The 14535-nt window shown below is 38.0% G+C and overlaps 1 protein-coding gene across 1 annotated transcript; it reads right to left on the bottom strand.

The window, feature by feature from the left end:
* Positions 1–906: 906 nt before the first annotated feature.
* Positions 907–14373, bottom strand: esyt3 (extended synaptotagmin-like protein 3). The gene is made up of 23 exons (XM_062431325.1): positions 14065–14373; positions 12435–12476; positions 11559–11693; positions 11289–11365; positions 11023–11092; positions 10781–10870; positions 10636–10691; positions 10367–10487; positions 10030–10206; positions 9432–9514; positions 8918–8966; positions 8368–8457; positions 7917–7979; positions 7765–7821; positions 5509–5580; positions 5131–5217; positions 4512–4661; positions 3943–4277; positions 3598–3696; positions 3007–3138; positions 2726–2831; positions 2394–2443; positions 907–946 (listed from the first exon to the last, which is right to left on the bottom strand). Exons 1-23 carry the CDS (start codon positions 14371–14373, stop codon positions 907–909), a joined length of 2490 nt encoding a protein of 829 aa, XP_062287309.1.
* Between the last annotated feature and the right edge of the window lie 162 nt (positions 14374–14535).

The following is a 14535-nucleotide window of genomic DNA, read 5'->3' as shown; positions in this document are numbered from 1 at the left end:
TAGTCAAGAGTCTTAAATCTGAGAGGGTTAAAAAGATATAGTCCTACTTCCTCAGTAACTATGAAAGGAACTATATCTCAAGTGCCTTGCTTAGATGCAGTTTCACTTTTAATGAACTCACTGCTTCCACTGCTCACACACAGTTGTATTTTTGCATCTTCCAGCTGTGAATATGTGTGTGTCAGAGTGTATTTGAGTGCATAGCCCTTCCTCACCATGCAGTGACTCTCCTGGGTTGCTGCAACAAACACGCATATTTTTCAGCCCTTATTAAATAACATTTAAACTACCAATACAACTATTTACAGGAAAATACAAGTATGCTCTTGGCTCAGAGCAACTCAAACACAAAAAATACCCAAAATAAACAATCATTTGTAGTAGAAATACAAATATTTTCTGATTATTTACATCGTTATTTCCTATGAAAAAGAAATCCTCAGCAATAGCATTACTATTCAGGATGACATGGTTTCTGCTTGTTAACCCAAATATGCTACAATAAATCATAAAATAACAGTACCTGGGATACTTTGACATATTTAAATGTCTCATTTGTTGGTGCGTGTCTGCTCTGCTCAAACTAATTAAGAACAGATATTTTTATTCTGAATATGTTATTAAATCACATGGGATATCTATAAGTGGAACAAGATGCACTTAAACAGTTTATTCCAAGTAAAGACCTGAAGTATTGCTGTGGCTTGGAATATTTTGTGCCTGTGATCATTTGCAGTTTGACATACCAAGCACGTCCAGTATCTGAGATGGATTCTGTGCTGCTTTTGGAAATCCCAACTCTGGTCCATGATGATAATGAAAAGAAAAATATGTAACACTTTAAGCATTTATCAGGCTGAGGAGCTGCTCTTCATGCTGGTCACAGAGGTTTTACAGCTTCATCTGCTAGCTGGATTTCTGCAGCCCAGGTATCGTAAGCTCGTACCTAATGGGGAAAGAGAAGTGAAGTGTTCACATGACTGAACCAAACAAATCACATTAATTTTAACTCAGTATTACTATTGAGCTGATATACAGTATGCCCTCCAACCAAACTTGAGTCAAACAGTAGTCATCAATTATTTAGGATGTTTGTTGAAACCAGATTGAAAGGAATCCTTTGACATTTTGGGAAAATCCTCTTTTTTGCTTTCTTGCCGAGAGTAAAATGAGAAGATTGATACCACTCATGTGTCCATTATGTCCCCCCTCCAATCAAAAACTTTTGTTTTGTTTGTTTGCTTTTTTTTTTTGCTGTGTTTTTCTTCTTGTTCCATCAGTTTTATGTTTGATCTTCTCTGTGCAGAATGATGAATGTGCAGAGTTTAACACCAGAAGACTGTTTTCACCTTCAGTGGAAACACCTTCAGTGGAAAGTTTCTCTATTCTCACTGAAAATCTGAGTTTAAGGCATGTACCTATGAGCATAAACTGTATCATCACAACTAGTTTGGAGCCAATCGTGGTCCAATATGCAACCTACACAAGTGTGATGTGGAAACGGCAAGCCATCAATGCACATACACTGATAATGGACCTTTTGGTAAAGTAGGAGTCATGTTGTTAATTAAACTTTGAAACGAAACAGTAGTTACATATTCAAAGATTCTGGATTTTTTTAATGAGGAAGGAGGAGTAGATGTAACTTTGAGGGTTTATAACTTAATTTGACTTTTTTGTTGGAAAGAAAATCTGATATAGCTACAGCCAGCAGCTGGTTAGCTTAGTTTATTATAAAGACTTCAAGCAGGGGCAAACAACTGGCTCTGTCCAAAGTCAACAAAATCCACCTAACAAACCTCTAAAGCTCACTAATTATTTATACATGTTGTGGTTTTAGGGGGGTTTGTGTGCCGCACAATTTCTTGGCAGCTGCAAAAGTCTTGTAGTTACCATAAGGTGGAAAAGTAAACAGAGACTCCAGGAAGTCCCTGCACCCGCCAAGAAATAGTCTGGCACATAAACCCCTGTAAAGCCCCAATGTTGAATTTTTACACTTTTGAGCAGATTAAACAAAGAAAACATAATGTGTTAATTAGTGAGCTTTAGGGGTGCTGGTAGACAGATTTTGCTACCTTTGTTTGGACGGAGCCGGGCTAGCTGTTTCATATTTACTGAACAGACATGAACGTTGTATTGATCCTTTTATCTAACTCTTGGCAAAAAGTGAGTAAGCATATTTCCAAACCTGCGAAAACAACAGCTAAAAAATGAGAGAAGGAAATGACTTTGTCTTAGTCATGATCTATTGCGTACATTAAACTGAACTTGCTGCGACATTCAGAACAAAATACCAAGAATTATTTGCAGCTTGTGCCACAGTCTGTGTCTACATCCACCTACACTACTAGGTTCACACGAATCATGGGAAAGTAGCAAACTGTGTCCCATACCATTCTGCGCTGCCTTTGGTTAGATCCATCTGGGAAAGATCTATCAGCACCTGTGGATAGAAGCAGAACTTGGAAATTCAATCAATTCTCCAGACATACTGTAGTTGCAAACTGCAAAAGTGAGCCAAACTCAACAGTAAAGACTTTGTTTCTGCAATATCTGCATGAAATAAAAAAACATGTACAACACCACAATGAGCCAACATCAGAGATTTTGTGGCTGTATGTTTGTTTGACAGTAAAAGTCTGTCAAATAGTATACAGTATTTAAACCTTTGAAATATTGTGCCAGGACTAAACAGACACGGTCTATCACAAGTAGTATTGCCTACCATGCCAATGTCCTTTTTCTCCCGTGTGTGGAACATCTTGTTGTTTTTCACTGAAATATCCAACTTTCTAGATGTGGCTTCATCAAGTGACACATCAAACTCAAACCTGTGATAAAAGAGCATTGTCAGAAAGAGTGCCAGACACAGTCTCAACCACTGAGCCCTATTTATATATATATATATTTATATTTTTATATATATATATCAAGCTGGTAATCAAAAAAGCAACTGATGTTTTTTTTCATACAAACAGTGATGTAGGACAAATCATAAGAGCATACTTGTCATTGAAGACAGGATTGACGGTCTTCTTCTTGACATGCGTCTTCTTGCGGTGTCTCCAGGATTGGTCAGGGAGAAAATACAGGCGGACATAAGAGTCTGTGCCGGTATCACTGCAGCGGAATAAGTTCCTATAGGCAACAAGTACATACAGCTTGTTATTTCTTCTCATTTTAGAGGGTCTTTTTAACAACTGAATTCCAGGATTAGCTAATGAAAAGAAAATGATTTGTAGGATCAATTACAGCAATTTTCTCTTTTGTTATGTTGTTTTCAGACACAGCATTCAAGTAAATACTGACTATTGACATCTAAATATTCAACACTACAAAATACTGATATTCTATAGAAACTAAATGGTTTTCTTTAAAAAACAGCCCAAAAATTACAACCTCAGTATTACTTGACTTGATGGTGGCACATACACTGTAGATGCAAGAGCTATGTTTTAGTATTTAAAATGTATATTCCACATTTAAATGTGGATTTCTGAACTCTTAAATGTGTGTGCATTTAAGATCTGTCTTAAATGCAAAGGGATAACTTCCTGGTAAGTATTATAGCTGTAAGGGTGGCTTTGTCCGACATACCTGCAGGCGTTAACCAGGACGATGAGTTTATTCCTCAGGGTGGCATAGCGTACAGTCAGGTGAATCTCCCCAAATGAACCCTGGTGGCTCCTGATGACTCTATTGTAATAAAAAAGGTTTTTTAATTACATTTTTTATCACTTTTGCTAAAATACATATAGTTCAGTTAAAGATAAGTGTGGAAAAGTTCAGAACACTAAAGGTCTGAAAAAAGAGAGCACAAAGCACAGGGGACCCTTTATCCATGCGTCACGAGACTAATATCTTCAAATTTTTCAGATCCTCTCAGATCAGTAGCACTGCTCGCACTTCTTAGTTAACCACTGAACAAAGCTACAGACTCACTCTGGATACGAGGCTCCGTCTGAAAGGTCGAAACGTGACGAAGCGATGGAGTTCTCTGACAGCAGGCTGTGGGAGTCGTATCGACGCATTTTTGATATGGAAGAGGGTAATCGATCCTCAGCGGGACCACGGTAGCGGAGTGCAGAGTCGTCACTGGAGCCATTCTGGGAAGTAGCTGCCAGGACTGTAGATGGAGTTTGGGTACCGGGAATAGTGTTGGGGGAAAGTGCTGAAGAGGAGGGATTGCCGTTACCTCTTTGGTCGGTCTGCAGCGTTTGTGGATTTACTTGTGGATTGGGGATAACCTTGGGTGGTGGCTTTTCCTCAGTAAGAATCTATTGCGGGATGGAAGATACTGTCAGTGACAAAGAATAATAGTGCTCACCTGCCAGTTCTCATGATCTAGATGTTGTTAAAAGAAATGATATTATCTGGAAATACATGAAAGCAAAATGAAAATGTACTTAACATTAACACTGTCTTGGTAAGAGAGTGTACTGAGGGTGTGAGTTGCTTGATCTGTCTGAACAATGTCATTTAGTATGTGCTATACAAACATGTGTACACACCCTGAGAGTGGCCTTAAGCTTGATCTGACTGCTTGCTCCAGAGCGCTCCAGCTGGAAACGCTGGTCTAGAGTCATCTCAGAGATGTTGAGGAGGCGACTGAGGGGCAAGTTGAAAACACCAAGTGGGGTCTTCTTCTCGTGCTCTTTGACCTGTCACAAGAACAGAGAAAAAATCATATTAAAGTAGTGATGTAATGATGTCTTGTACCCCCTGAAGATATCGGACCAGTTCAAAAAGGTGTAGTTCCGTCCAATTCTGCACTTTTGTTGTCTTTTTCTAGATTGCACTGTGATGAAATGGCAGGGAAATCAATGTGGGAGGCTTTTCTTCAGAGAAAAATACACACTGATACATACAAATTTCATACATATGAATGCATGTCTTTTGTTCTGAACACTGTCCATCCACATATGTATAGTGGCAATTGATTTCCAGTCAAAACAGAAAAATGTGGCAATGCGATAAACTAAACTATTAAATTCTATTAAAGAGATTTTTAACAGTGATCATTTCTAAGTTATTTAAATTATTTTGATATGATGTTTAAAGAGCAGCTGAGCCACCTCTTATGAACAAACACTCTACACTGTATGGTATATGCAAAATGAAATATCAAACCTGCACAATGAGCTGCTGTGTTTTGATACTATGCACAAAGAAGGTGAAGCCCTCTTCCCACACAGGGTCTTTAGATGCGTACACAACCTGAGGGAAAGAATGATGGGTAATTAGCAACTCAAAGCTAGACTGTGTTTTAGATACAAAGTGGTCATGGAGGGTTCAAATTCTCTAACGTTTAGCTTGAAACTATTTTTAGATTCATTAGTTCAACATTTGTTCAACATGAAACCTGTTAGTCTGATAGTGACATATCTGCTCTCATGCACAGTGCTAAATACTCCAAAGCAAGAACAGACATTAATTAACTAACATTTAAACATATTTAATGAACTAAAGAGAAAATAATGTATTAGTACAACAAATTGAAAGCGGTACCTTGCTTTTCTGAACGTCCTCATCGATGGAAAATTCCACAAAGCAGTTAGGATTGGCAGTTTTCCTCTTGAGCTGAAAACAGAGAAAACCGATGAGGCTGTGCGTAAACAGATAAATAGTTTGGGCTTTAAGTGTGTGTGTGTGTCATAATCTGCTAACTGAGACTCTGTTTGGAAGTATTAATTCATGTTAATAATATCAGTTTACAATCTGAGACAAGGTGAGTTAGACAAGTAGAGTTGGGTTTAATGTCTTGTCTCATTTAGATGATAAAGCTCAACATTTATACATATCAGGCTTTGGACAGTTGGAGAAGCAATGACTGACCATAAATAGAACTTATTTCCTAATATTCTTTGTTTTGTTGAAAAAGGGCCACATCTAGATATGGAATTTGAGTCAAAATTAATCATGAGTATTTATGTGTATCCAACTGTCAAATTATGGTTGAATTGGTAGGTGCGTGATAAATCAATTAGGGTCATCAAAGAGATTTATCAATAGCATTTGGAGATGCTAATATTTTAATGATTTAATTATATATAGTGTAAAACCCATTAAAAGTAAAACAAATTCAAATGTACTTTCATTTATATGTGTCATTTAGATTTTTAAAGGAAAACTGAATAAAAAGTAAATAACAAAAAGAGTTAAGCAAATTCATCAAAAAGACACTATATATTAAACATACGACAGATTATCTGCCTGTTATGTCCTCTACATGAAGTTGTATAGCGTCTCAACTTCTCTGTCCCTCATATAACAATTAAAAACGTGCAAGGAAACTGTGTACTGATTATTTTGGCCATTGCACTTCTATTTTAGACCATGCATAGACTTTTTGACACTTAGTTTTACAACCTTTAGCAGGTGAGCTGAAATGTTATGTGTGGTAACAACACTGACACAGATAACCTTTAGCAATGAGCCATACTGATTACACTTGTGTAAAAACTAATGCTGGGAGTCTGTCTACAGTACAAGCAGTCTGTTGCCTTCGAGACTGGGCAGGTTCTGCATTCCTCTTCCTAATTAACTGCAGACCCTCCACAACAGCTGGGAGACTTAAAACAGATGTTTACACTGGCAAAAACAAAGAAGTAGCCTTTTATTATTACCGAAGTAGGATAATAAAGCTACTGGTGGAAGCCACAGCTAGCATGTTAACATGGGCAGTTTTTTGGAATGTAAAGTTTGTCTCAAATTACCTGAATGGCTGAATGGCTGAATTTCATTTCATCATTTCAAAAGGGAAGAAAACTGTAAAGAGGTTGATGCTGACACATTTCAAACTTAACTATAATCTTAACTCTAAACATGTTTGAGAGATCTTTTAAACTACAAAAATACCTTTACAGCCACATTACAATAGATGCTTTCCCCTTGAATTATTTTAGTTTTCACCTACAAAGCAAACCTCACATCACACAGGGTCATTGATGCACTTATTTTTGCTAAGGCACAATACAGAGCTCAGGATAATGAAACCTGGACAAAAGGGAATCCTCTGTTTTCACACGATTGACTTTATGACTGCATTTTCACACAGTGAGCAGCAGATGGCACTGCAGCAGTAACAGCTGTCACTGACAGTTCAAGTTAGGACACCTTGTTTTGAGTTTAACAGTTCAAAGGTCAAATAGTTATGATAACTTCAGAGATATTGCCTTCATTTTTTTTAGATGAATGGGGTTAACAAAATAGGTACAAGTCAGCCTGAGTAGGTCTAACGTAATCACAGACACTGCTGAATGACTATATGCATGTATGTGTTCTTATCTTAATGATTTAATAAATGGAGCAGTGTGATTAACATGATGAACATGCCACAAATTAAGAAAGATATCTAGGAACATGAACACTAGCTGGTAATAACACACCCACATAAAATGACAGCCATGAACCAGACAAACAGGAAATACCAGCTCTGAACAAGGAATGTGGTTGAAGTGAAAGAGAAGCTTCCTGATACACTCACTTAACCCTGAAACTATAAACACTGACTGAAGATGGACAGCTAGATGACACTAAATCTTATACAGTAGACTTTTAGTTACTGAAATGATAGATATGGCCTTTAAGGCTAGTGGATTATGACCAAAATGGACATTTGCATTAATCCATATATTGATGTATATTTTTCTCTTTAACAAAATGAAATAGCAGCTGTTTAAAAGGGAAGGCGGCTGGTGTAAATATGAGAACAGTTTCAATCAACTTGTCTGTTTAAAGAGTGTTTAAAAGCTGTTATCTTACCCGAGCTTCATTTGAGTGCTTCCCTTTGTGATGCTGGGTGATCTCATGGTGGTCTTTCTGGAGAGACACACAAACCAACCATCAGCACATTTGCCAATTCAGGTTGTATGATCCGCTTTCCAAAACAACAATAGCCATTAGAAGCCACTTACTGGTATGTTTGAGGCACTGTCCAGATACACTGCAAGCATTGCACAAGCATAGCCTTTGGTAGACTGGAAGAAAGAGTTGGCAGAGAGAATAACATGATTTAAACAACCAACTGTTGGCCCAGGAAGACAGTTAAACACAGGGGCAACCTACTGTTTAAGACCATGGAAATGTGACTTCACATCTTCCATAATTCTCAACAACATTGAACATCTTCACTGTGCAGAATGATGCAAATGATGCATGTGCAGAGTTTTACACTGTGTATAGTGTGTGCATGTAGGATCCCATTAGTCATAGTAAGAGGCTAATTGAGAGGGTTTCAGGGCCTTCAAGAGAGGTGGACTTGTGGCAAAAAGGTAACCATCTTGAACAAAAGCCTTGCGACAGTGAATATAATTGCTAATCAAAATCTTGATGGATGAAATTGAAGCAACATCAGAGCTTTTGTACCTCCTTCAGCAGGCTGGAGTCAGTCTGGAGGGAAAGCCACTGGAGCTTGAGATTAACTTCGCCATTCTGGACTCCTTCCAGAGGAAACCACTGCCAGATAGAAAGATTAATTTATTAACACAGTGCTCATGTTGAGACTTAATTTAAAGTTATTACAAAGAACCTTCATATTGTGTTGATTTTAGAGTCCACTGTGGACAAAAGTGGTGGTGTTTGAATGGCAGGCATTTAAAATAACTATACACAAATACCCAATCTTTTCGCTGATGGTCTTGATTGTTTATTTTGATCATACAGAGGCATTAGACACATCATGATACTATTTCATAACCAGCTGAAAGTTCCTTCTAGTAACTTTAAATTGAATGTTGTTGCTGCAAACTCTCAAGATATTTGATGACGAATTAAAACATAGTAAAACATAATTGAATGTAAAACATAAAGTAGGAAACAGTACTGTTTAATGTCCTGTAGTGCAATCATTTTGTGAGTGCCACTTATTTGCTACTGCAGAGAAAGAAATGTGCAGACTACAATACTAAAAACTTACCTGATCCATTAGTTTCTCTTTTTTCACTTCTCCAAAATCAAGTTGATACCTAATGCAGAAAGGCCAAGTGTCATAATGAAAAGAGACACTCATGACAAGTGAAATAAAATGTACTAATTGCATGTTAGTTTACAAACATTATAGCACTGATATTAAAAAATATATATTTTCAACACTAACACTCATATTTTTTTTTTCGAGTGGATCACTCAGCTATCTCCAAGTTTATACAAGCCATCACACATCTGATGATCTCACATTTGATGCTTATTTTTTATTATTTACAATATTAATTAATAATTATCAATAAAAGTTTGACATTAAAATTCCCGCAAAGGATCCATAGTGGGATGTCTATGACTGTGTCTATCATGACAATCAGTCAATGAGTCATAAAAAAATCCCATATTTGAAAAGCTTTGGAAAAACAGATCGAGACAATAGTGAATTCAATACATCTGATTCAAATTGTATTGAACCTACTTATTCATGCTGTTATTAGATGCTGTCTCACCTTCCAATGAAGTCATCTTTATCTCTGTCCTCATCATACAGCTCCACCTCTAACTCCTGCCCCGGGGCCTCATGGACCACAAACTATGCACACACAAAAGGAGAAAAAAACATTCATAAAAGTCTCTCAGATCGGGATGTCGATGTAGTGATGAATGCCCAAGTTTGGCATACTGAATTCGATTTCTGAAAATATTTTAAAAAAGCTTTGGCAGATTACACATAGAAGAACAGTTATTAGATGATGTTCATAAACAAGGAAATGTGCAGCAGTTACTAATTTTGCAGACCAGAATACAAACAGGTATCACCAGATTTATTCATAATAATATGCTATGAATTCGGAGTGACGTCATAGGTAGCATCGTGGTCAAAACTTTAAATCTTAAAAATGTGAACTCACAAGAGTTGAGAAAAACAATCTTGCTCAGCTTTAAGTAGTCATCATGCATTTTTAGGTTTATCCAGGAGTTTAAAGCTGAATGGTTAAAAGTTTGAATGAAAGTGCAATCCTGTTATTGGAACCAGCACATGAAAATTAGCAAAAACTATACTACAACATGATATGAATACTTAATAATAAGTTGCTGCTGCTTTACCTCAAACACTTCATTCCATGTCGGGTGCAAATTCTCTTTGATGGTCTTGCTTTTGAAATTATGGTTGCCAACTCTGAGTGTTGCATAGGGGTCTGATTTGCCCTTTACCATGCCCATCATGTATGTATCCTTAGCCACCAGGTCTCTGGCCCCCACCAAGTGGACCCTCACCACCCCCTGAGGAGCAGAGAAGGAAACCAAGATTAAAATCATCAACATTATTTCACAACATCGTCACCTGCATATTATAAAAGGCATCCAATGGTCAATATTATTTTTAGGCCAATGGCGGCAGGTGATAGGTATGATATGAAATGTTTAAGCGTATCTTACATACACGAGGTAATGGGAACCGCATCTGGTCTACTTTGACCTGGTCAACGAGGGGAAAAGACATGCGATTGGGCAAGACCATGAGAGAGGAAATGATGTCAATGATGGTCTCCTCAGACAGGGAACTAGAAGGAAACAGATGAGATTTAATAGAAGAGAGCTTTACTAACAAACATCTAAACAACAAAATGCTGAAATGACTCTGTCATGACCAAAAGGAACACATTGGTATTATGAATGAAAAGTGTCATGAAGATTTCTGTGGAAACTGACCTGAAAGCAGGGGAATCCAAAAGGTTGGTCATGCCAGTCCAGTTGATTTCCAGGGTCTGAAAAAATTATTTAAAGGTTCAAACTAGGCTAATTACACAACACTATTAGCCACAGGAATAATAATAAAATGTCTGCAGGTACTCACAGGGCGGCGAATGAAAAAAAAGGTGACACCTCCCACCAGTGGCGCTTGACCAATGAGTGGCTCCAGAATGACCCTGATCATCCCGTGGAGCTGGAGGATTCAAGACAGTTTCACTTACAGTTCTCATCTATCTTTCTATGAAATTTTCCACACTTATGTTTGATGACTATAAAAAGAACAAGTGTGTAGTACGTAGCAATACCAATGATATGACCGTGGTAATTAAAAGGTGAGATGCTCACTTTGAGTCCTTTCACACCAGCTGTGATTGGTGGCTTCACATCTGCGTCGATGTCCACATCACCATCATAGCTGCAAAGTGAACAAAGTTGAAGAGAAGGAAATGACTTTAAGAGAAAAGAGCACAAGCACACACACACACACACACACACACACACACAAGGCTGTTGTTCATAATCTACAACATGCAAAAGAGGACGGACCAAAACACATTTAAATGACAACAGAACAGAAACAGCTCTGAGGTGAGAAAATATGTCCAACCAACCATATATGCAAGTCCAGAACCACCTCCCTCTCATCCACTTCATCAGTGTATGCTTTCATTCCAGTGATCCTGAGAGGCTAAAATAGGGGGAAAATGTATAGATACTACCGTTACTAGTCAGGGATCCAATTTATCCAGCAATTTCCAGTGTGTCTCCTTTCATGCATCTATGTATGCACACTATTTATGTCTACAACAAACAGGTATACTTTGCTTTAATAACACACAGCCACATATCAAATAGCTAGTGGAGACCAATATCCAACTCACAATGTGCCCGAAGTGGACCTTGGTAAAAGTGAACATTTTGAGGGCGGGGCTGGAGAGTCTGATGGACGACTGGATGGTTTCTTTGAGGAGTTTCTCCATGTACATCCCAAAGAAAGGCCAGGCCTGTTCCAACACCTGAACACAAAAGAATACAGAGCATGTGAAAGCAAATCAATTCCATACCTTAATCGAATATCAATCACTTAATCACTTTTACTTCTCCATAGAGGGAACACCTAGACCCACAAAGCACAATGAAGTTGTTATGTGATTACAGCATCTTTCAAATTATACTCTTGATAAAGATTTTTCTTAATAGTTAAATAAAATCCAGTTGAAATGTGCTACTGTCTTCACTTCATCTGAGTGACCCCTGGTCAGATTATTGTCATAGTGACTTTAACCAGACCTGAGAAGTCTTAATGAACTTATTGCAGCATGCTTTGCCCAAGGCAACAAAAGTCACCCCAAGGCACTTTTCACATGCAGGTCTAGACTGTACTCTTTACCTTATAAATAAACTATATTAAGATGTAATTTGACCCAGCTTATCATTAGTCACATGGGTTCAGGTGCAGTTCTAGTAATGCAAGGTTATGAGCTTACAATCATAGTGAGATAGTTATATTTGCATGCTGAAGGGGACATATCATACACATTTCCAGGTCTAACTTATATTTATATTATGGGAGATAACTTGTATATACTTTGAATGATTAACAGCTTAAAAAACTCTTTATTTATCTTATATCAGCCCTTTATGCAGCCCCTTAGTTCAGTCAAAAATCAAAAACACCACCTTGACTAAGCAGAACAGGCTCAATTAAAACTTTGAAAAGTAAGCTTTGCACCATTTCATAAAGCAGGGAGACATACCTTGTTTACCCAGTCGACTTTCTCAACATCAGGGAAGTTGACCTTTGACAAGCAAAACATGACAGCAAAGTCAGTGTTGTTTTTCTTCTTCTTCAGTTAGTACTGATCATAGATCTTGATTATAATTGTGCAACACAAATGACACAGTGGCATGCATGACGGTGGAGATGATGCAGATTACATTTCTCTGACAAGTGAATGTCATTATTATTATTTTAATTATCCATCATGCAAATTTTAAAATAGCTTAATGACCTGGTATATGAGCTGATCCAAAAATTACGAAAGTTTGTTCCCATTTCATAGATTTGTATCCATGATTGTGTGAATAAAGATAGACATGGAGGAGCACAACGGGGATATTTAGGGCTTACCTAAACTTCTCTGCAGTATCAAAACTGTGGACTGTAACAGAGGTTTGGACTCATGTTCTAGTACACAGCATCTGATGGTCCGACCCCTAATTTGGGTAAATTTAAGTACCATCAGTGAGGTGTGCCTGAGATGTTAAAAAGGGGAAACTTGCACATAACAACGTAAGATATGCTGAATAAAACTGTCTCAAATTAGTTGTAAGAGAAGACTCTAGTGTCTAAAATCTGTGTTTTAGTCATTACGTCATCATCTCTCACACACTCAAAGAAAGTTGGCTGCAAGACAGAAACTGCATCCAACAGTACAATTCAGTTGAGATATCACATCTTCAATTGCATGTTACTACATTCCTCTGACATTTAGAGGAACGGTTATTGTTTCTCCCTGCTTACTTCCCATGAGTCACTGTTTATGTGGGTGTGGTGCCAAAGTGGAGAGTCGAAACCTCCTGCAAAGTAACAGCATGAATGTGTAAGGATGTCAGGTTCAGCCCAATTCTGGCATGTCATGCAAATAAAGTGTCTCGTAGTCTAGGCAACAGAGAGTGTGACATGTCCCAGGGTTACCTCAGGACGCTTTACATAATTTGGATGTGTCCTTCTTTGACCAACAGAGATATCCATAGCCACAAAAAACCTACAAAATATAGATTTGACTTATCACATATCTCCAGTGAGCAAGCAATGAAGTTCACACCCAGTGCACCAGAATTGCAGCTTATCTATACTATGAGTAGTATTCAGACCACTTGCAAAGTAGCAATACATCAATGTACAAATTATCCATTAAAAGTAAAAGTTCTGTATGACAAATCTTACCGAAGTAAAGATACAGTTATCTAGTTCAGTCCAATGCTTCCCAACCTAGAGGTTTTGGATATTTCTCTTTAATCTTTAGTTTTTGATGAAATACTGGATTATTTGAAATGTGATCCAAACTACACACTGCTTTTTGTAAGACATGAAAAGCCAAAAGGGTTATTAACAATGTATTGTATTTTAAAAGCTTTTTATATCATCCATAGTGTCAAATCTTCATCTGAAAAGTAACTAAAGCTGTCAAATAAATGCAGTGCAGTAGAAAGTTAAATTTCTCACTCTGAAATGAAGTGGAAGTATGAAGCAGCATAAAGTGGAAATACTCTAGTAAAGTACCTCAAAATTGCAATAAGCACATACTATGCAGTTTGTAATTTTCCACCACTGAATATAATATGAATATGAGATAGAAGGTAACATGTTTGCAATATATTTACCCATGAAGCCATCTGTAAGGCACTCTGTAGCTCCTTGTTGATCACAATTTTTTCATTGTCCACAAACTGGATGGCGGTTCCGATCCGGACGTCTTTCCACTTGCGGTTTTTCTTCCACCAGGTGATCATCACTATGCACAGCAGCACCCAGCTGATACTGAGGCCCAGGTATCCTGTCAAGTAGACGGGATAGAAGACTGCGATGGCTCGCCCGAAATAAATCAGAAACTCCATCATGATGCGATTAACAGCGGCCGGGCTCAGCTTCTCCCCGAGCCCCGCTCCCTCCGCGGGGCCGCTCGGATGCATCTCACCGGCGGATGACATTGGCTCCGACTCCCGGTAGTAGAGATCCAAAAAGGGATCCAAAGTTGTTTACGCTTCCTGCCTTAAGGGATTCTGTTGCGCTTACGTTCTGCTCACTTTATGAGGAAAATCCAACCACTGCACCTAACATAGTGTAAAGAGGCA

This window comes from Scomber scombrus, chromosome 13 (assembly GCF_963691925.1).
Source record: "Scomber scombrus chromosome 13, fScoSco1.1, whole genome shotgun sequence".
In the NCBI taxonomy this organism is placed as follows: domain Eukaryota; kingdom Metazoa; phylum Chordata; class Actinopteri; order Scombriformes; family Scombridae; genus Scomber; species Scomber scombrus.
The sequence above is the reverse complement of the archived record's forward strand: the minus strand, read 5'-3'. Positions and strand labels throughout refer to the sequence as shown.